Here is a 22,340-nt window from a genome sequence, read left to right on the forward strand (position 1 = left end):
CGGTATCAAGAGGAGTGCCCCAAGGGTCAGCCCTGGGGCCAGTTTTGTTCAATATCTTCATAAATGATCTGGAGGATGGCATGGATTGCACCCTCAGCAAGTTTGCAGATGACATTAAACTGGGAGGAGAGGTAGATACGCTGGAGGGCAGGGATAGGGCCCTAGACAAATTGGAGGATTGGGCCAAAAGAAATCTGATGAGGTTCAACACGGACAAGTGCAGAGTCCTGCACTTAGGACGGAAGAATCCAATGCACCGCTACAGACTAGGGACCGAATGGCTAGGCAGCAGTTCTGCAGAAAAGGACCTAGGGGTTACAGTGGACGAGAAGCTGGATATGAGTCAACAGTGTGCCCTTGTTGCCAAGAAGGCCAATAGCATTTTGGGATGTATATGTAGGGGCACTGCCAGCAGATCGAGGGACGTGATTGTTCCCCTCTATTTGACACTAGTGAGGCCTCATCTGGAGTACTGTGTCCAGTTTTGGGCCCCACACTACAAGAAGGAGGGCAACAAAAATGATTAGGGGACTGGAACACATGACTTATGAGGAGAGGTTGAGGGAACTGGGAGTGTTTAGTCTGCGGAAGAGAAGAAGGAGGGGGGATTTGATAGCTGCTTTCAACTACCTGAAAGAGGGTTCCAAAGAGGATGGATCTAGACTGTTCTCAGTGGTGGCAGATGACAGAACAAGGAGTAATGGTCTCAAGATGCAGTGGGGGAGGTTTAGGTTGGATATTAGGAAAAACTTTTTCACTAGGAGGGTGGTGAAACACTGGAATGCGTTACCTAGGGAGGTGGTGGAATCTCTTTCCTTAGAAGTTTTTAAGGTCAGGCTTGACAAAGCCCTGGCTGGGATGATTTAGTTGGGTATTGGTTCTGCTTTGAGCAGGGGGTTGGACTAGATGACCTCCTGAGGTCCCTTCCAACCCTGATATTCTATGATTCTATGATCATAGAATCATAGAAACACAGGCCCTGACTCTGTGGGTGCTCCAGGGCTGGAGGACCCACAGAAACAAGTTAGAGGGTGCTTAGTACCCACTGGCAGCCAGCTCTCCCCCCACTCATCACTTCCCACCCACTGGCGCCCTGCCAATCAACTCCTCCCCCTCCTTCTCAGCACCTTCCACCCTCTGTGGATCAGCTGTTCCGGCTTGCAGGAGGCTCTGGGAGGGAGGGAGGGAGGGAGAGGAGCGAGGGATAGGGCGTGTTTGGGGGAGGGGGCAGAACTGGGTGAGAAGAGACAGGGTGGGGGCATAGTGGGGGCAGGAAGAGGCTGGGCGGGGTGGGGATTTGGGGGAAGGGGTGGAGTGAGGGCAGGGCCTGGAGCTGAGCGGGGGTTGAGTACCCCAGGGAAACCTGAAAGCCGGTGCCTGTGCATAGAAATGTAGGGCTGGACAGGACCTTGGGAGCACAAGCCCAGCCCCCTGCACTAAGGAAGGACCAAGTATAGCTGGACCATCCCAGAGAGGTGTTAGTCCAACCTGTTCTTAAAAACGTCCAGCGACAGGGAAGCCTTATAAGGATATTCCTAATACAGTAGAACCTCAGTGTTACAAATGCCTCGGGAATGGAGGTTGTTCGTAACTCTGAAACATTCATAGCTCTGAACAAAATGTACTGGTTGTTCTTTTAAAAGTTTACAACTGAACATTGACTTAATAAAGCTTTGAAACTTTACTGTGCAGAAAAATACCGCTTTTAACCATCTTAATTTAAATGAAACAAGCACACAAACAGTTTCTTTCCTTGTCAAATCTTTTTTTTAAACTTTCCCTTTATTTTTTTAGTAGTTTACCTTTAACATAGTACTGTACCGTATATGGTTTTTGGGGGGAGTGTGGGGGGAGGGCATGTCTTTGCTGCTGTCTGATTGGGTGCTTCTGGTTCCAAATGCAACGAGAGGTTGACTGGTCAGTTCGTAACTGGTGTTCATAACTCTGAGGTTCTAGTGTATCTAACCTAAATCTCCCTGGCTGCAGATTAAATCCATTACTCCTTGTCCTACCTTCAGTGGGCCTGAAGAACACTCAATCCCCGTCTCCTTTATTACAGCCCCTGACATACATGAAGGATGTTCTCATGTCCCCCTCAGTCTGCTTTTTGCAAGACTCAACATGTCCAGGTTTTTTAACCTTTCCCCCTAGATCAGGTTTTCTAAACCTCTGATAATTTTTGTTGCTCCCCTCTGGACTCTCACCAGTTTGTCCACATCTTTCCTGAAGTGTGCTGCCCAATACTGGCCATAGAACTCCAGCTGAAGCCTCACCAGTGCCAAGTAGAGAGGGACAATTACCTCCCATGTGTTGTATATGACACTCCTATTAGCCATTTTCATAACTTCTTCACATTGTTGGCTCATATTCAATTTGTGATCCACTGTGACCCCAGATCCTTGTCACCAGCACTGCCACCCAGCCAATTATTCCACATTTTGTAGTTGTGCATTTGATTTTTCCTTCCTAAGTGAAGTACTTTGCACTTGTCTTGACTGAATTTCAGCCTGCTGATTTCAGACCAATTCTCTAATTTGTCAAAGTCATTTTGAATTCTAATCCTGTCTTCCAATGTGCAGCCATTAGAAATACAAGACTCACTGTGGACATGGAGGCTTAATTCACTGACTCTCAGGACCAGGGCCATCTCCCTGCCACTCCCAGGCTGAGGCTGGATTGTCAGGGCAATCGGAGCTCTAGTGATTGCAGAGCTGAGTCACCATAAACTTCTCAATAGTTCCCCCACCCTCCCCCGGGTATCTCTGCACTTCAGTTAAAAACCCACAGCTGGCCTGTGCCAGCTGACTCAGGCTTGTAGGGCTCAGGCTAAGGGGCTGTTTAACTGTGGTGTAGACATTCAGGCTTAGGCCTGGTTCCCCTGCGTGTGCACTAGGGCATATGCAGAGTTCACCCCTAGCAGTCTAAAAGGTTAGAGCAGGGTAGTAAGTAGTTATGAGGCCATCAGTGTTAGAAGACTGTTTCCTGGTAAGGGCCAAGCTGTTGTTTGCTTGAGAGTGCGAGTACCTCACCGTCACTGCCCACGCCCCAGAGAAGGTGCTGCTGGGCTCCTGAGGGTGGATGCAGCATCCCCTGCTTGATTTCACCAGCTGCGAAGAAGTAGGCATGAAGCACAGGCTGTGATTGCCCTCTCCCCGACACCTCGGACTTCCTTGAGTCAGAAGACGGACAGCCTCTCACCCAGAGGAGAGGTTGCCTTCCCCCCACTCCAGCAGGTTCTGCTCACTTGGGGCAGCCAATCCAATCTAAATTGGACGGGTTTTGTCTGCAAAGCAGAGAAAGCACCTGTGACCCTAATAACGCCTCAGTGCCAAACAGTGGCAAAGGGCTCACTGTTCTGTTACAGCAATTCCTATCAAGCCTGACAAAGATATTACACCCGACACGCTGCTTTCACAGTATTGATCCAAAACGGGTCGTGTGAGGTATCTAATAAAAGCTTTTGTCATGCTGATCCTCAGAACCATGCCAGGATGTGCAGATGGATGCTATTTAAGAAGTTCGGTATATTTACTAAACACACGTTTTAAACTCCAAATCAAGGCAGGATGACAAACAGGTTTTGAGACAAAGGAAGCTGATTCACCTGTCTCATGGTCAGCTATGTAAATTAAGTATTGTAAGCCAATACAATGGAAGCCCATTTTTGCATATGGAGTCAACAGGAGAACACAAAGACAACTTGGAATCAGCAGCCCAGGAAAGAGTTATTGGGGGTCATCCTGACTCAGGGGACAAAAACAGTGGACTTTGGGATAGAAGAGAAAGGCAAAGAGACATATTTTTCATCCTTCACTGAGAAAGCAAAAAAGGACAATGCTTCTGCATTCACAAAAGTTGGACCCTAGCCATGTTGGTTAGTAATGGCGGGAGATTGCTTTAGGTGAGAAACTGCTTTAGACAAAGATTTTAAAGCCAAGTTTAAACTCTAAGAAGCAGGTAATACTTGTTGTTTTTTATGTAACCTATTCTTCTTGTTAGCCTTACTCACCATTTCTTAACTTTTTGGTGGTAATCTGATGATTGTTTTCACTATACATATATCTCAGTGCTGTGATGTTATAAGGACCTGAGCATGAAATGTTGTAGCTGGTTTGGCTTCCCTGGCTTCTCCCCACAACAGTCCCTCTGCTCAGCACCGGTGGGCCACAGTGAAGGAGATGGGAGAGAGCTCTGCACCGATTCACAGCCCTCTGTATGTCAAGGCTGATCAGACTCAGTGCAGGACTTCAGCCCCTCACCATGGCCTGTCCCCGCCCTCCCATCATAGGCAACGCAAGCCTAGCCCAGTGCCCTGTGGAGGGGCTCGGCCAGTCCATCCCATCACAGTCTCTGCCAGCCAGCATGGTGGTGGGGGGCGACCTTGTCTTTCCTCCCTCCCATCACAGATCACCTCTGCCTAGCACAGAGCCCTGGGTGGGTCAGGGTGGTGTGAAAAACTGCCAATTACTAACTAGGGCAGTGAAATGGAGGGGCCCGATGGGAATTCTAGCTGGTGCCTTCATCATTAAATTTACTTGGATTTAAAACTCAGAGTCCCATTTAATGTGCCTGACTGGGCTAAGGCTCCTGCCCATGTGCACTGGGCCATGTGCAGAGGTAACCTCTAGCTTTATCCGTGGCCATAGGGTTTTGGGTCCCTGTCAACCCCCATGGCTGCTGCACCCTGTCTCCCTGGTTATGGGGCCTACTCACTCACTTGCTGAAGTGGGCATTGTGTGCCTACAATTACGGTATGGGCCATCTTGACCACTGAACATGGAGGCTACTGAGCATAGCAGAGTCTAGGGCCGTCAGGAAAGCTTCAGATCCCCGTCTGACAGTGACTTCCCTGGAGGAAGCAGTCTGGCCCCATAACCTGTACCATGTAGGACGATTTGTGGGATGTGGTTTGGCATGGCACAGACAGCAGCCTGTACAGGTACAGGGCCCCCCCAGGAACCTCCTCTCATTCAGTACTTACAGGGTTCATGGATTCCAGGGTTGTCACTGAATTCCACGACGTAGAGATGTCTCCCCTGGACACTGCGGCCAATAGTGTAAATCCTGGTGATATCGGGACACTCGTTGTGCACATTGAACAGGGCCTCCACCAGCTGCTCATAGCGGTGGTGGAAAAAGTTCACAGAGGCTGCCACTTCAATCAGAAGCAGGAATCTCACAAAAGGCCAGAGCAACTGAGACATCCTTAGCGCTGGGATTAACTCAGATCTCCCTTCCTGACAGGAACTAAAGTGCAAACTCAAACCAGCTCTCTCCAGTTTCACAGCCAAGTGCCAGCCCACTGCACCTGCAGGGTGGTGGGGGCTGGAGTTGGGGAAAGAGTCTCTGGAACTGGGCTGCGAATGCCCCCGCACAGCTTGGAATGCTTTCCAGCTCTGAGCTTTAGCATCAGGGCTCCCACCCGCCCCAGAATCACTACAGAGCCAGCTCTGTGTTTGGAAAGTTTCACTGATTCCTGTTCATTTATTAACTGGATGGTAAACAGGGCCCTGAAGCCACGGACTGTCACCGCAGGAGAAGCGCAGGGCTGGACAGCTGGCTGCTGTGGGGTTCGGGAGCCACAGAGGCTCCACAGCTGCCATATCTGTTGGCTTGCAAAGCAAGAAAGAGAACAGAAGAGGGACACCAAATGCAAGAGGAGCCCTTCAGAAACCAGAGGAATGGGACATCGGGGGGGAGCAGCGACTTGGCCTTCACAGCACTTGCCAGCAAGGATACTCAGCTCTTCTCAGCTCTGGGTCCCAACGCACTTTACCAAGGACAGGTTGGCATCACTGTACCCTATTTCATGGGGAGGAAACACCGGCCAGCAAATGGGGGCTAGAGCTGAGCCCAGAGCCAGCATTCCCCAAACTCCAGCCACCGCCTGTGCCACCTCCTTAGTAACCAGAGCAGCCAAAACACTGGCTCAGACAAACCAACCCACCAAAGCCAGAGTATTGGAGGCCAAGAAGAATCTGCCAGCCAGGAGCGGGGCTCCATGCCCCGCCCTCCCCATCGTGACGTGAGATGCTGTGCCCATCACTCCCAGTGGAGACGCCTGCTCCCCCAGCCCCTGCTCACGGTGCAGAGTGGGGCAGTTCAGAGCTAAGCGCTGTTTCAGTCCCAGGTTTATAACTTCTGCCCCTGAGGAGCTGCTGACCCTCCCTGCTCCCCATGTCCCAGAGCAAAATGCCTGTATTGGTCAGGAGCAGACAACACAAGGAAACTTGAGCACCATCGGGGCACTCCTTAAGAAAGGATCCCTCACGTAACCTATTCCCCATGCCCCTCCACTCCATAAACCACCTGTCCCCCCACCCCTTGGGGAATGGGTGCTGCACAGAAGGGGGTCCATGCGGCACCCTTCTGGGCTCCATTTCCTCCATCATTCTGCAAGGATTTTCCAGGTAAGGGCAGCACGATTCTGAGGAAAGGCTGTTTATTACTACTAAAGCAAGTATTGGAGGCTAATAGGCAAATCAGGGACAGACAGATCTATGTGCAGCCTGTAGCATCGAGAGGCGAGAGTATCCTCCTACCCACAGCCGCCATTAGAAATTCGTTTGGCTGGGTCAGTCCTGCCACATCCCCTGCTCACTGAATCCCTCCACTCAAAATAAACTTCCTGACCCTGCTGAGCACTGTTCTGCACCAGCCTCTAGATCTTGTTCCACATCACACCCTACCCTCACCCACTTCACTGCACCAGGCCAGTGTATCCTTTGTCTGCCCCTGTCTTGGTGCTTTCTCCCATGCCAGCCCCCACCCCCAGGTTCCCAGTCCAAGGCACCAGGCCCCCACCCCACGCCTCATTTAAGGCCCCATTCTATGGAAAGAGCAAATCCTTAAAACTCACAATGACTCATTTTAGGGAGGCACAGATATACAAGGAAAAGGAATAAATATACATTTAACAATATATTAACCCCCTTCTTCCACCCCCAATTTAACTCCTTGCCCCCGAGTCTCATCTTCTGTCTCTGGAGGTGATACGCTCTCAGGAGCAGGAACTCTCTCCAGTTGTGTTTTGTACAGGTGCTAAATACATCAGATAAGAAATGGTGCAGCAGGCACCAGCCTCTGTTAATGCTTGCAGGAAAAAAGCAAAAGGTATAACACTTGGAAAGGGCTTTGAGGAATTCTGTAGGTACAGATGGTAGGTGCCCCAGGGCTGAAGAGAGTGAAAGGAGGAAACTGGTGTAAACTCTGAGCACTAGTGAGCTGCACTGGCTTTTGGCAGGGAAGGTGCACTCAGAGGGGGTGGCAGATTTCTTGTGTAGGATGGTGTTACTCAGCCATTGGAGCACTGTATCGTGGGCTTAATGAGATACTGTAACACCTGGGCATGAGCCCCTCCCTCCACCATACCCTCACAGCTCTGCTATTCACAGGTGGCCTGTGACTGATGCTGTAACAGGAAGGAGCCTGGGGCCCTAATGGTGGAAAACATGCCAAGATTGCTCTGGGCACTGGTGGTTTGGTAAATCTCCCTTCTGGCCCTAAGGAAATAATGGGACACAGAAAGAACTCACAGTAAGTTTACAGGGGAAACGAACCAGAAGCAGTAAATTGGGGGAAGGTGAGTAGCAGGTGGTACTGGTCTTTGTTAACACCTGCAAATAGGGCAAACAAGTTAATTAAGTTTACAGCAGATACCAAATGAGTTGCAAACACCAGTGAGGACAGTGAAACAACACAAAGAGCTCTAGGTGTTAGAAACAGGGACAGGAAAGAAAATGAGACTTACTTTGGAAACAATGCAGCTACTACAGCTGGCAACATTTATCCAAACCCTAGAAATTCAGAGAGGGAAAAACTGGGAGGCAATGATAGTGACGAGTGAGGGTAGGAATCTGCAATATGAGAGTGCAGCAAGAGAAACAAAAAAGCCAACATGATCCAGGTTTCACAAGCAAAGGCTACAGGTCACAGGACAGGAAGAGGATGGTCTCTCTATACACAGCCTGGAAGACTCCAGCTGGAAGATTATTTGCAATTCTGAGCATCTTGTTACCAGAGAGATATTGGCAAAACTGGAGGAATTTTCAGGGAAGAACCACAAAAATGAGCTGGGGCTGGAGGGAAAGATTCAGTACAGAAAGATTAAAAGAGCTAAATATATTTGACTTGGCTAAGTGACAATTTTTTGAGGTGGTGGGGCAGGGGGACGCTGACATATCTATAAATAGTGGCCATGCATAAACATTACAGGTGGAGAGGGCTGATTTAGGATACAATCGAAGGGGACATGATTATGAAGAATTGGATCAAACTGAACAACAAAAAATTTAATTTGAAGCTCAGGAGAATCTTCCTGATGGTGAGACACCTCAAGCTGGGTTGTTGAGGGGATGGGACAGGAGCCCCACCACTCACTGGGAGGCAGATGGATCCAGCTGGAGAACTGTCTGCCAGGAGATGCGGTGGGAACCCCACCACTGGGATGTTTAAAACTGGACTAGGAAAGACCCTAGAAAACATGCAATGCAGAAAAATCCTTCCTAGCACTTTTCCATCTCATTCCAAAAATAAAATGACTCCCCTCTTCCTCATTATGGCCATTTTCCCACCCTCTGGAAAAGAGTGAGGAAACTCCACGGGTGTCGATCAACAAGTCTTGATTTTAAGAAGGATACTAAAATTTATATGTGTGTAAAATGAAAAATCTGGTGCAGCAGGGCTGGGCAGGAAAGCTAGGGATTCAGACTGGTGTCAAGGAAAGTGTGTGACCCCCGTGAGGAGGGCGCAGACCTTCTGGCCTCAGCACATGCCCCAAAGCCCTGTGGGGCACACACCCAGCAGCCCCTCAAGGCTCCGGCACCTGCCCCGCAGCACTCGCACATGCCAGCTGCCCCAGCAGAATTCTGGGTCTGGGGTGCGATCTGGTGCTCAGTGCAGAGAGCAAGGCATAAGAAACACTGGGTAGTGTCAGCATTACAAATCAGTGTTTTCAGAATGGGAGTGAAGGCCCAAGCAGTCAGAATCTGCCATCCTGTACTGTTCCCACTGCCATGTCATCTGCCCCAGACAAGAGACTCTAGTAACTCAGCCTGTTCTACTAGGTTTTAACGATAGGCCAAGGGAAGCATTTGCAGCCAGTGGCTGCATTGGGAGGTTGTTGGACTTGGGAGTGGGGAGTAAGTGGGGTTGTTTTAAGTCAGTAGCTAGGGGACAGGATGGTGCTGGAAGGCTGGGCACCTACCCAGCCTTTAGCCCTGCATGAGTCTCATTCTGTTCTACTGCTGTGAAGTTTCTACTGCTGTGAAGTTTCAAGCCTGACCTTTGTGTGAAGGGTAGAAGGTGATCAGCTGGTGGAATTTATCCGGCCTGAAGGCAGCAGAGTCTGATTGTGTTGCAGGTCCCTGCTGCAGCCTGGAAAGTTATAAAGTCCAACTCAGGAAGCCTGCCTGGAAAGAGGTTGCTCAGAATTGGAGCCAGGAGTCACAAAGCTAGGGAGGCCTTGCATACACTGGGCTAAATTCAGCCCAGGTTCTCTGCTGACTCCCACGCAAGAGCTGGGGAAACACCCTACAGGGAGAGACTTGAGGAGCTCAGTCTGTTTCATTTTCCCAAAAGAAGAGCAAGAGCCAAGAGGTGACACGATTACAGTGTAGAAGTAAATTCATAAGGAGAAAATACTGGGGACTAACAAGCTCTTTCACCTCAAGGAGAGAGGCAGAATAAGAACTAACAGCTGGATGCTGAAGCCCGTCAGTTAGAAATGAGGCACCAGTTTTTAAAAGGGTGATTAACCATTGGAACAAACTATACAGGAAGGGGTGGGTTCTTCATCTCTTGGAGTCTTCAGATCCAGACCGGAGGCCTTTCTGTAAGATTTAGTCAGGCTCCAGTTCCTGAGCTGGATGCAGGGTTAACCAGTGAACCTCTTTGACCTGTGCTATATAGGAAGTTTGGCCTGAAAGCCTATGACTCTGTGGTTTGGGGCAGATTTCCCTAAGCAGAAAGTCCTTGAAGGTCAGAGCAGGGGGAAATGGCCAGTACAGAGAGCACTGCAGGCCACCTCCAGCCCACGGCATAGAAAGTGATGGCCTGGAAAGAAGTAGGCTGGTGGGAAATATACAGATTCAGTGCATTCTCTATACAGCCTTGGCTCCTATGGGGATGCCAGATGAAAATTGCCTCTCTCAGTAGTGACCATCTCAAGTCCTCAAATATCCTAGATCTGGCTCCCAGGAATCATGAGATGAGCTTAACAAATAATAAAATTAAAAAAAAAAAAAACCCACACATTTAGGGTTCTTTTTCTTTGCCTTCTGAGCCTTTAGGGTTCATTCAGGCAACGTTTCTCCACAACCATCAGGGCTAGAAACTTGCTTTTTTGAAAGAAAAGAAAAGAAATCTGAGCTTCTCACCTAATCACAATTCCAAGAGCTGGGTTTTAAAAAAGAGAGACTCGCAATTAAATCATGAGAACTGGCAACACTGGTTCTCCAACAGAGACCCCAAGACATCTGTCCGATCTCCCTTGGCATGATTCCCTACTAGGACAGAAGGGGCCAGTCTGGGATGGGGCATTCAATTACCCCTCTCCCCACACCAGCTTCAATTAATCTAGCTCATCAACTCAGAATTTCCTGACATTTGGCAATTCCAACTCCCTAGCCATCGGGCAAAACTCACTTACAGCCGTCACTTACCAGAACTGAGGGCTGCCCACTCAGAGGTGAAGTGTTACTGCTGACCTGAGAAGAGGAAGAGGACTAGACTGCAGGCTGGGGCAGACTCTCCATCCCATTCTGACAGCAAGAAGGGGCTGTTAGCCCAGTGGAAATGGCTCCGTGCAGAAGGAGGTTCCCTAGACAATGCAGAGTTGGTGGAAGGAAATGGGATGTGTCAGAGTCACTATTCTCAGCTGGAGCAGCCCTGATCATGTACTTCATTTACAGGGCAAACTTTCCATTGTATTCTCCCATTCCAGCGCTGAGTTCAGAATGAAGACTCTGGCCCTGGGACCATTCCAGGGTCTCAGTGTATTTGTAGATGACAGAAAAATACATAGTGTGGTAAATAATGAAGGTGCCATGTCAGTTATACAGACCAACTGGGTCGGCTGGTAAGCTGGGCCTTTTGATACGGCCAGATGCAAAGTTATATCTGGATGTAAAGGGCAAGGGGAGAAGGTTGCAGAACCTGGTCTCCAGCCTGAGTCAGAGTGGCTACATGGCTATTTTTAGAGCCACAGCACAAGGCCCACGAGCCCAAGACAGTTGACCTGGGCTCTGAGACTCACTGCCACAGAGGGTTTTTTTTTGCTGTGTAAACATACCCTTAGTGGTCATGGTAGATAAACCGAATGTGGGCACCCAACATGATGCTGTAGCTAAGAGGGTGAATGTAATCCTTGGATTTATAAAGAGGGTAATATCAAGCAGGAGTAGGGGTGAGGTCTTACCTCTGTATACAGGATGTCAATGCTTCAAAAAAAGGATGTTCAGATATTGGAAAGTATTCAATAAAGAGCGACAAAAACGCCTTGAGGTCTAGAAAAGCTTCCTTAGAGTGAGTCTAGAGTAGCTCTATTTAGTTTATCCAAGAGAAGGTTCAGAGGTGACTTTATGATGGTCTACAAGTACCTACAAGGGGGAAGAGATTTCTGACAGTAAATGAGGCATAATGAGATCAGTGGATGGAAGCTGAAGCTAGACAAATTCAGACTAGAAATAAGGTGCAGATTTTGCACAGTGAGAGTAACTGACCATTAGTACAATGTACCTATGGTTGTGGTGGGTTCTCTATCACTTAATGTTGATGCAAGACTGGATACCTTTCTAAAAAAAATATGCTCTAGCTCAAACAGAAGTTATGGGTTTGATGCTGAAATTACTGGGTGAGATTCTCAGGTCTGTGTTATGCAGGAGGCCAGACTAGATGATCTGAGTGGACCATTCCGGCCTTAAACTCTATACATCTCTGTCTGCTGAAAGGAGGTTGTGCCGATCAGGATAAAGCTCTCTCCATCTGATTCCCCTCCACAGCTCTGCTTGGGGACTAAGTAGAGACCTTTATTAGCCAACCCTTTACCCCACAGCACTGGCTTTGGGGAATCTCCTTTTCTTTTTGCCTGCAAAGCTGTGGGATCACTATCATGGGAGGAGATTTGCAACTGGCTCCTTTTGATGTATGAAGACGCCTCACAGTGTTTTCTGCTTGTTATAGAAGTTGAGTCCCAGCTTCCACTCCAGTTCTTTAGCAAAAAGTGGGAAGAATGACCTCACAGGAGGCTGAAATCTGATCAGTTGCTATCCCATACTAAAGGCTAGAAAATGGGCTGGTGTGTACATTTGGGAGGGGCTGGAAGGTGTGGGGGCTTGAGGTTGAGATGGTAAGTCTAAGCAGGGGGAAAGGAAAGAATTTTCAGATTATGACTAATTTTCATGCACGTCGCAAACACAAAGCATGAATCAATTAATCAGTATTTGCATGTTTCAGTTTACACTGCTGCCATGTGTCTTTTAAAGGAACATGATCTACTAAACACCCTTCCCTGAGGCCTAGATTTCTGTGTGATTAGCATTGCCAGAGAGATGGTCCAGCTGGAATCTTGTAGGTGTGCTGTAGGGTCCAGTGTCCAGGGAACCCTGCCTGCAGGTACAATATAAATCTCAGCTGTTTGCAAATGATCCTTGCCCAATGTGAGTTATTCCTGGAGAGATCAGTAGTGTCTGGCTAAGAATGTGTGTGGCCAGATAGACAGGTCCCTTACATCAGACTCAATCTGGACAGGGGCCTGCTATGGGCCAGTGATAAGTTCTGGAAGGTGGTGAGAGAAGAGGTTTCCTTTCATATATACAGCAATCTTCTGTGGAAGGAACATTTTGCCTCCTAGTATTTCAGGTCTGTTGCCAGGGCTCAGCCAAGGCTGCTGGCCTCCTCCAGACACAACATCTTCTGTTCCTTCTCCCTCACATCTGCTTGTCCCATATTGGTGTCCAGCTGTGTGGCCAGCTAAGCAGTGGGCAGCTGGGATCCAGAAGGTTTTGCATGATAGGCAGAGCTAGGACACAGCATGCTCCTGAGGAGCTGAAGGCGGCCAAGGGCAGCAAGCTTGGTTTGTGCTGGTGCAGATGCCCTGCTCAGACAGGCTCTGAGCAGCTGTGGGGACCGTCTCCCAAGGAAAGGAAATAGATCTCTGCACAGTGCAATAGCTTCCTGCGTAACCCTGAGATTAGCCCCACAGCCAGCTTGGTGCTTCCAAGTCACAGCAGTTCCCTCAGGGATTACTGCTGTCTCTGTCTAAGCAAGACCAAAAAGAACAAGCAGCAAAGGGAGCCGAAAAGCTGCGGCTTCATGTGATCCATTCAAGAAGGAACCCCAGCAAGATATACCTCCACAGAGAAGAGGAGCCTGTGGTATCCCAGCATCCATCAGTGCAGGTGTGAGCCAGAGGAGAAGATTGAATGCCCTTGTACAGGCAGTAGCTTCAGTGAAAGGCAGGAGGGACTCTGCTGGATAAGGCTGGCTCTGCAGGTGACCTCAGAACTCTGTATGACAGCTGGTGTGGCAGAGGCCCATTACAGCCTCCACTGCGGGATTTGCCCCTCCCTAAATGAGTCCCTTCTGCAGGCACTTCGGTTTGTGGAAGGTAAGCCAGCCAAGCAGGAGCACAGCCACCAACACAAGAGAGCAGAACACCATGAGCCCCACATAACTGGCATGGGAGAGAGGGCGTGTCGGGGGCTTCTCTGCAGGGATCATGTTTGTCAGGTTCAGCATGTAGCCCAGAGTCCAGCCTGCGTCACTGCTGCCAATCTGGAAAAGAGGACAAGACCTGAATTACCTATCAGGACTAAGGAATGTACAGGGAGTGGGTTGGTATGGACAAGAGAGACTCAGAGGGTCAGGTCTCTTCTAGGGGTGGTGGTATGGGGCAAGGTGTCTATGTGTGTGGGAGGGGGCAGGGTGGAGGTGGTGTCACAAGTGTTGTAGCCCAACAGAGAGGGGGTGGTATATAGGGTGTGGGTGTCACATGCATAGCCCTCCCTATCTAGAAACTCTCCGCACATGTGAAGTTACCTTTCCAAGGAACTGGATGCTTTGCCATTTCTCTGTAGTGAATCCATAGCCATTCTCCAGGAGGGAGAGGATGTAGGTCCCGGAGAAACAATATTCACTCAGGTACTTCTCTTTTATCTTGGGAAATTCTGCCTTTACCTGGAGCAAGACAAAGACGTCACTTGCTTACTGCTCCACATGGTTACCACAGGCCTGGCTTGCACCACAGACCTCTCTCCAGGTGCTGGTAGCATCTGCCCACTCCATCGTTAGCATTAATCTAGATTCTAGCAGCGCCAGATGTTTCAGAAGTTCTCCCCTAGCACTGGATGAATGGTGGGAAATATTTATGTATGTGTGGGCCTCTCCTAACAGCTTCTCACCAGTAGAGATGTCACTTAGCCAAAAGCGGAGCAGCAAAGGACTCCTCCAGACACCACAGCAAGCAGCGCCAGAGTGCAGGAGAAGGTACGTGTGCTGTAAATTGGCATAGGGAGGATTCCGCACAATGGCAAGTCTAGACGTTCCCTAGAAACGGTTTGTGAGGGGGAAGTACACCTGCTGCCTGGCTCCCACACACAGCCATCACCACCAGGGCTCATCCCTGACTCCTGGGTGCTATCGCAGAGCAAGAGCCTCATGCTGCTGCAGCCGGTCACTCTCTTACCTCGTGCCAAGGTCTGGAGCAGAATCTTTCCACGGTGCTTGTCACTTTGTCCAGGGGGACTGGGTTCTTCTCTGTCGTCAGGTTTAAAAAGTTCATCACAAAGTAGAAAGCAGAAAATGCCTGGAAGGGGAGAAAATTTTAAAACTGCTTAGCCTTAGTATGGAAAGCAGAGTCCAAATCCAAGCAATGAAACTCCAGAGCATGGGGCTCCCTCTTTGAATCCAAAGTGTTTGTGTAAACAGAAATCCCAGCACACGGGCGCATTCCAGCTTGCATAGGGCTCCATGAACATGCCCATGGGCTGCACATCTGGGTGTCTGGGGAGAGGGTTTTGCAGCTGGCTGGGTCAGGATTATAGGTGCCAAGTATTCACACTCTCATGGGGGTGGAGCAAAGGATAGCGACTCGATCACTGCCTCCTATTATAGGTGAGGTTGGTAGCACTGCCTATTGTTATGTTTGCATGACATTTCCCATTATAAGAGCCTCTTTTCAGTTGCTTATAACTTTGTCAAACTTGAGAGTTCCCACACTGAGTTTCTACCTCAAGCTACTGTGTTGCGGGGGATGGTGTTTGTTTTCTTTTTTGAAGTTTCAGGCAAAATGTTTCAGCTGTTTCTAAGAATTAATTTCGGGAAAAATAGAGTGTTTTCTGATGTTAAAAAACTCTGGTAACTGTTTCCTTGAGAAGCAATAGCAATTAGCAGCTAAAATTTCCAAAGATTCTGTGCACACTGAGCATGTTTCCTCCCCTCACAGTTCCTCCATGTATCAGACTGTGCATGCACCATCCCCACAGAACAACTGAGTATGTTCAAATCAGGGCTACAGGGGTGAAGCCAGACTTTTCCTGCAATTACAGCTCCTGGCTGCTGCGGGCCAGCCCAAGGTGGGCACTGAGAGCAAGAAGCCTGTCTCTTCTCTGCTCTCAATTACTCTCCTAATGGTGCCCAGGCAGCATGGAGGAGGAAACCACGATTTAAAAGCAGAGAAGACAAGAGCCAGACTTGTGGGAGGTGAAAGGCATAGATTGTGACAGGGAGCCTGGGGAACTGGGACTGGAGAGGGGAAAGAGAGAGAAACTGGGAATGGGAGCTGGGGAGAGACCAGGACTGGGAACCAGGGGAGGGAGGGAGACTAGTAGAGAGCAGGGGAGTGGAGAATGCGACTGCCTGGGCAAGGAAACTGGTAGTGAGAACTGTCTGGGAGGGTGTGGAGGCCGGGATTGTTGGGCAAGACAACTGAGACTGGGAGACTGTGTGGGGTGGTGGGAAAGACAGATCGGACGAGAAGCTGGGGCGTGGGGACTGGGATTGGCTGGGCAAAGAGACAGGGACTGATGGTGGAGGGGGGAGACTGGGACTCTGGAGGGCAAGAAGAGTGGGATGGGGATGAGACGTCTGAGAAGTGGAGACTGGACTGAGTAGTTAAGGAGAATAGGAATGGGATGAAGAGCTGGGGGTGGGAGAGAAAGAGAACTGAGTCAGGTTAGAAGGGACATGGCAGAAGGGGTCTATGTCCCACGCACAACACAGCTCAGACTGGTTAGTGATCATGGCAGCTAAGAGTGCATTGGCCCTGGCAGAGGTCTAGGCTGGCCTCCTGTCACCAGATCTTGTGGCGTTATTTTGCTGTGTAGATCATCTCAGAGTTCACTGCCCCACAAGCTACCAGTGCCACTCTGGGTATCTGACCTCCGGGCACTTTCTCTCTCCAGAATGCACGGACACAAACACAGGCCGTGTGGGAGGTCGGGGGACACAAACTTTTGGACATATGGCTGTGATGTACAAAAGTCTGCTGTGTGGACACAACTCAAACCAAATTTGTTATAACTAGGTCGGATGAGTTCTCTGGTGGCATTTACAGGCTCAGTCCACACTATAAAGAGCCCGCGCTGCCGCCGCCCCCCCCCCCAAAGTGCCTCACAGTCTTCCCTCCAGCCCCCCAGAAACATACCCTAAGCAGTCTCTTCATGTCTGCTCTGGGTTAGAGCACGCCGCTGGGCGTCCAGACTCACCCCAAACTCCCCTTGTAATGGAGGCAGAAAAATCCCATTGAAGGAGCAGCTGGAGTAAGGGCAATGGCTAGTGTTGAAGATCTTCTGGATGGTCATTCGGCACCTTTGGTAATCCCCATTCCCCTGAAGGTGAAGCTGTGTGAATGGAAGCTGCTGCTCACCATTAGCTATACAGGGGTTCGTGTAGAGGTCACTTATATTCATAATCCTCAAATATCCTGGGTGAAAGCAGGGATCCAGGAGGCTGCCATTCCGCGTGCTCTGCAGGTAAAAAAATCAGGCCATTGGCACTCAGTTCCAGAGAACAGGACCATGAAAACAGCAACAGGATGTACTGACCTAAGAAAGCTTCCCTGGGACTGGGGACAGATATAACACGCCAGGATTCTCATGCCAATCACAAACTCATCCTCTGTGCTCAGGAGTCCTGCTTTCTGTGTCGTGCTCCATCACAGGCCTCCTGTGTGGCTGCAGGCAAGTCATTTGCAGCCATATTTCCAAAGTCAGGCACTCAAAATGAGTGGGAATTTGAGATACTTTAGGCCTGACTTCCAGAGGTGCTGAGCACCCACAGCTCCTGCTGCCTTCAGTCAGAGCTGTGGGTGCTCAGCACCCCCAAAACCAGACCCCTGATATCTCCAAGCTGGGTACCCAAGAACTGAGGCACCCCAAATTGGTGGCCACGTTTGAAACCTCTGGCCTTTGTTCCTGGCTGTAAGTCAGGAATAATGAGACTTCCCCACTGAAATCCACTGTTGTGAGGCTCAGGTTCCAGCCACACCGGGCTGAACCACAGTGGTGTGTGCAAAAAGCAACATGCCAAAGGTGAGAAGGGTCCAGAAACTCTCAGCCCCACAGGTACTGGCCCTGGAGCTCTCACACTTGCCTGTAGGTCACTGGCCAGCTTCAGGCGCAGAGCCTGGTCCTTCCCATAGCACAGGAAGCTGTGTGTATACACGTTGTAGTTCTTGCCATAGAGACGAAAGTGCAGTGAGTTCTCTTGAGATTCAATTGGCTCTTGGTCTGGTACAAAGGTGATCTGGGTGGAGGCTCCGCCAAGGTCCAGGGCCCCTGATGTCCCCCTGCTGGATCTCAGGTGAGGCAGAAAGTTCAGCCAGCCAGGCTTAAAAGAAAACAGGGACAATGAGACAAGGCTCCTGGCCTTGGGGTGAGGGAAACAGGAATAAGGGGAAAGGTTGGGAGGAGAGAGAGAGAGAGGAGGTAGCACAAGGCAGAAGGGAGGCATGGGGACCTGGAGCAGGGCACAGGGTGTGTGGAGAACAGGGTAGAGGGGCAAAATGAGGGGTCAACAGAGAGAGGAGATGATGTACAGCAAGTGTCCATGGGAGGGTTAGAACACGCAATCTGCAACTGAACGATCCCTATGAGAGATAGTAAAAAAAAAATTACACCTCTCTCTAGTGCCGTGTATGCCACGGAACCCCAAACACTTTACCAACAATACAGAGGAATCATTCTGCCAGCCACTGAAATGCTCCCACTCTGGGGTGGAACACAGTAACTGTTTAAAAGAACACAGCAGTGATTTAGGACTGGAAATTAAGGAGGATACCTTGTCTAGCTGAAACTGCAGGAGGAATTCTAGAAGCTTTCTGTTCCAATGCACTGACAAATTGTGCTTGTACCAATGGTGTGGAGCACATCATGACACCACCTCACATGTGAGAGCTGATGCATTTAGTTTCCTAACAAGCCCTTGGAAGCTGGATTGCTGAAGAACTGTGTGTGGTCACTTTCTGACCCCTGGTAAAAGGGGTTGTAAAAGAAGCCAGTGCTGGTGGAAGCCCTCTTGCCAAGTATGGTTTACAACGTCCCACCCCCCACATTTCTGGACTACTACACCTGCCCCAGCTATTGGACACGTTACCTGCCTGAAGTTGCCCAACAGGTAATTAATGGTGATCCAGCCATAAGCTCCTTCTTCCTGACCACTGATGACTCTGGCACCCTGGAAGTTGAAGGGGGATGAGTGCAGCGTCTTCTCCACTGCAGAGAGGACTCTGTCAGCTATACTTCTGTTCTGCAAGCTGGATGTATAGAGGAAAGGACTGAGTGATTCCGGTCTAGAAGTTCTCAGCAGCCTATTGGTTTTACTGTACCCCCCAGGACACACTTGTGATACTTTTGGTAAGACAGGAGTGCAATCTGGATCTAACACACTAGATGTTCTCAGTGACATCATTCCTTACTGTCTCACCATCCCAGCTTGTCCACTGCTGTTTCTGATGCTCTCTCAGTTGCCACCGACAACAGCAGTCACTTCCTGAAGCAGAGCAGGAATCCCCACAGGCACGCACCACTGAGCACACCCATTAGAGGACATCACTAAGGCTAACATTTAGGCACATGTATTTTAGTCACGGGTATTTCTGGACAGGTCATGGGCAATAAATAAAAATTCACAGCCTGTGACCTGCCCATGACTTTTACCAAAAATACCCGTGACTAAATCTCTACTTCTGGGCCCCACTGCTCTCGGGGACCCCTGCTGGGGGGTGGGGAGGCTGCTCCAGTGCTGGGGGTTGACTGCTCCCCAGTCGCTGCTCCCGGGCACTGCTCTCTGGGCAGCTTCCAGGCACCCCAAGCCACTGCTCCAGCTGATCTGGGACCACTGCTATTTGGGTGGTCCCCAGGGTACCCCCAGGACCGCTGCTCGGACAGTCCCCAGAGCCAGCCACACGAGCTGCTGTTCCGGCGGTCCTCAGAGCCAGCTACTCGGAGCCTCCTGAGCAGTGTCCGGTGCGGCTGGCCCTGGTGCAGTCCGTGGGAGCGCTGCTTGGGTGGTCCCCAGGACCAGCTGCTGCTTGCGCGGTTCCCGAGCCAGCTGCCCGGGGCCTCCCGAGCAGTGTGCGGTGCGGCTGGCCCCACTGCAGCCCCCGGTACCAGCTGCTGCTTGCGCGGTTCCCGAGCCAGCTGCCCGGGGCCTCCCGAGCAGTGTGCGGTGCGGCTGGCCCCAGTGCAGCTCCCGGGACCAGCTACTGTTTGCGCGGTACCCGAGCCAGCTGCCCGGGGCCTCCCGAGCAGTGTGCGGTGCGGCTGGCCCCACTGCAGCCCCCAGGACCAGCTACTGCTTGCGCGGTACCCGAGCCAGCTGCCCGGGGCCTCCCGAGCAGTGTGCGGTACGGCTGGCCCCAGTGCAGCCCCCGGGACCAGCTGCTGCTTGCGCGGTTCCCGAGCCAGCTGCCTGGGGCCTCCCGAGCAGTGTGCGGTGCGGCTGGCCCCAGTGCAGTCCCCGGGACCAGCTACTGTTTGCGCGGTACCCGAGCCAGCTGCCCGGGGCCTCCCGAGCAGTGTCCGGTGTGGCTGGCCCCAGTGCAGCCCCCGGGACCAGCTACTGCTTGCGTGGTTCCCGAGCCAGCTGCCCGGGGCCTCCCGAGCAGTGTCCGGTGCGGCTGGCCCCAGGTACCGCCAGAGCAGCTGGCCCCGGGTTGCTCCAGCAGAGGCCAATGAGGCCCTGGAGTCAGCCACACCAGCCGCTGCGGAAGTCACAGAGGTCGCGGAAAGTCACGGAATCCGTGACTTCCACGACCTCCATGAAAGAATCGCAGTCTTAGATATCACACCCCGGGATTCCCCTCATAAGCCCTTGTATTGCTGCTAGAAAAGAAACAGCATGCCACAGTCCATCTTCATGGAGTCTCTGTAGGCAATACTCATCTGGGAGTAACCTGACCAGCCAAGGAGCTGGAAGTAGGGATGGGGATATGCCTCTGTTTCACTAGGATACAAGAGATGTCCAGACATCCACTCATATGGGCCAGTTTGGGATGATACTACCACCGTCTGAGCGTCCCTGTAATGGGGCCAGTACAGTGCATGGGCACTGTATGGGGAAAGAAAGTCAGGGCAGGGAAAGGGGTCAGAGCAGAGTGGTGAAGGGAGGAAGCCAGAAGAGAGCTAAATAGAGGGAGAAGCCTGGGTGGGGAGAGCAGGGGGAATCTGAGGTGAGGAGAAGAGAGAGGCACATTGTGTGAGGCAGAGATAGCAAGGGCTGGTTGAGGAATCCTGGATATCCCTTGGTGACTCAGACACAGGAACACTCATTCCCAATGGTCCCCTGGTCAGAAGGTTCTGTTCTACACGCAGGATGGGCTCACATGTGGCTGAGCCATTGCCGTGGATGGGAAGAAGAGGGACTGAACAGGACACAAGCTGTGTAGTGTGGGGCGAGCGCGGTCCCATGCCAGTCTATTGAGGGGCACCAGTTATGAAATCAGCCCTTGGTATTTCCTGTCCCTGAGGGTACCTGCTGTGAAATTGACAAGACAGCCAACAGTCAGAGTGTTTACACAGACACTATGTCACCCTAACTACACTGAGGTAAGCCATATGCCTCTCATGGAGGTGGAGTCATTATGTTGGTGTAGTAGGGCACTATCATTGGCAGGAGCAAGGCTGTAGTGTGTACACACTGACATTACATCTAGCTGTGTAGTGTAGACCAGGCCTGAGAGAAGGTGAAGGTTACATGTCTGCAGTACCTGAGCAGTCGCATTCCAGCTGTAGCCCCAAGGTAGACAGGGGTCTCTCCGTGCTGCTGTTCTGGAACCACTTCCTGAGCTCTTTTCATGCATTGCTGGAGGGAGAGGCCAGCTTTCTCTGTGTCCTGGGAGTAACCCGAGATCCCCAGACCTGGGGAGAAGGGGAAGAATAAGACATTCCATTTCATGCTCTCTTAACTGAGCCCTACAGCCCATAGCGAACCCTGCATATTACTCCTAACCTCTACTGCAGAGACATCAATAGCAACCCTCTTATTAAACCCAGCCTTAAAGCTTGTCTAATAGACTGCTAAGAATTTCTCCTCTATCAAGTGTGGGTGAAACTTCATGGAAGCTGGTGGCTGAAGCAGCTGCCTGTCACTCAGAACAAATGTAAAAAGCACCTAAACTCCTTTATGGAATAGACACATCTGAAACAGCAGGAGCCAACACCCAAAACACAGGCTGTTTGCAAAGGCTGGTTAGGAATCTGAGCTATATGGGCTGAGGGGTTTGACTGGGGACTGAATGCAAACACAGAGGGCTGGGTACTGCTGGAGAGAGGGTGGGGGGTGAGAGAGAGAGGCAGGAGAAACACCACAGAGTAGGCCCCAAGGAAGTCCCAGAGACAGCCAAAGAAGCACTTATAGTGTGACCCTGAGAAAAAGCTGAGTGAGAGATAGCAGGAGCGCGCACTTTTGGGTAGAGTGTTGGTTGGAAAGAAGCTGGGAACTATGAGCAACAAACCAATTTTCTGTTGTTGGATTCTTCCTGGGCACATGGAAAAAAAACAGTTACTCACCTTCTCGTAACTGTTGTCCTTCGAGACGTGTTGTTCACGTCCATTCTGGTCAGGTGTGCACGCGCCGTGTACACGGTCGTAGGAAAGTTTTCCCTTAGCAGCTCCCATTGGGTCGGCTGTGGAGCCCCCGGGAGTGGCACCTTCAGGGAGCTCAATATATGACCCTGCCAACCCGACCCCCCTTCAGTTCCTTCTTGCCAGCTACTCCGGAAGAAGGGTGAGTATTGGAATGGACGTGATCAACACATCTCAAAGAACAACAGTTCCGAGAAGGTGAGTAACCATTTTTAATTCTTCGAGTGCTTGTTCATGTCCATTCCGATCACGTGACTC

The 22,340-nt window shown here is 50.7% G+C and overlaps 2 protein-coding genes across 2 annotated transcripts in view; both read right to left on the reverse strand.

The window, feature by feature from the left end:
• CPN1 (carboxypeptidase N subunit 1) overlaps window positions 1-5,204 on the reverse strand; it is a 37,496-nt gene extending 32,292 nt beyond the window's left edge. Inside the window, exon 1 of the mRNA XM_077822608.1 lies at window positions 4,982-5,204. Within this exon, the coding sequence (XP_077678734.1) occupies window positions 4,982-5,204 (223 nt within the window). The remainder of the gene's footprint in view (window positions 1-4,981) is intronic.
• Window positions 5,205-12,425: 7,221 nt separating this feature from the next.
• The window catches only part of ENTPD1 (ectonucleoside triphosphate diphosphohydrolase 1), a 98,112-nt gene continuing 88,197 nt past the window's right edge, over window positions 12,426-22,340 (reverse strand). The window contains exons 4-10 of the mRNA XM_077823395.1: window positions 21,206-21,356; window positions 18,592-18,751; window positions 17,596-17,826; window positions 16,704-16,970; window positions 14,684-14,803; window positions 14,038-14,175; window positions 12,426-13,773 (exon numbers count right to left, since the gene is read on the reverse strand). Of these exons, the coding sequence (XP_077679521.1) occupies window positions 13,567-13,773; window positions 14,038-14,175; window positions 14,684-14,803; window positions 16,704-16,970; window positions 17,596-17,826; window positions 18,592-18,751; window positions 21,206-21,356 (1,274 nt within the window). The 3' untranslated portion in view covers window positions 12,426-13,566. The remainder of the gene's footprint in view (window positions 13,774-14,037; window positions 14,176-14,683; window positions 14,804-16,703; window positions 16,971-17,595; window positions 17,827-18,591; window positions 18,752-21,205; window positions 21,357-22,340) is intronic.

This window comes from Eretmochelys imbricata, chromosome 7, assembly GCF_965152235.1.
Source record: "Eretmochelys imbricata isolate rEreImb1 chromosome 7, rEreImb1.hap1, whole genome shotgun sequence".
NCBI classification, from domain to species: Eukaryota; Metazoa; Chordata; order Testudines; family Cheloniidae; genus Eretmochelys; species Eretmochelys imbricata.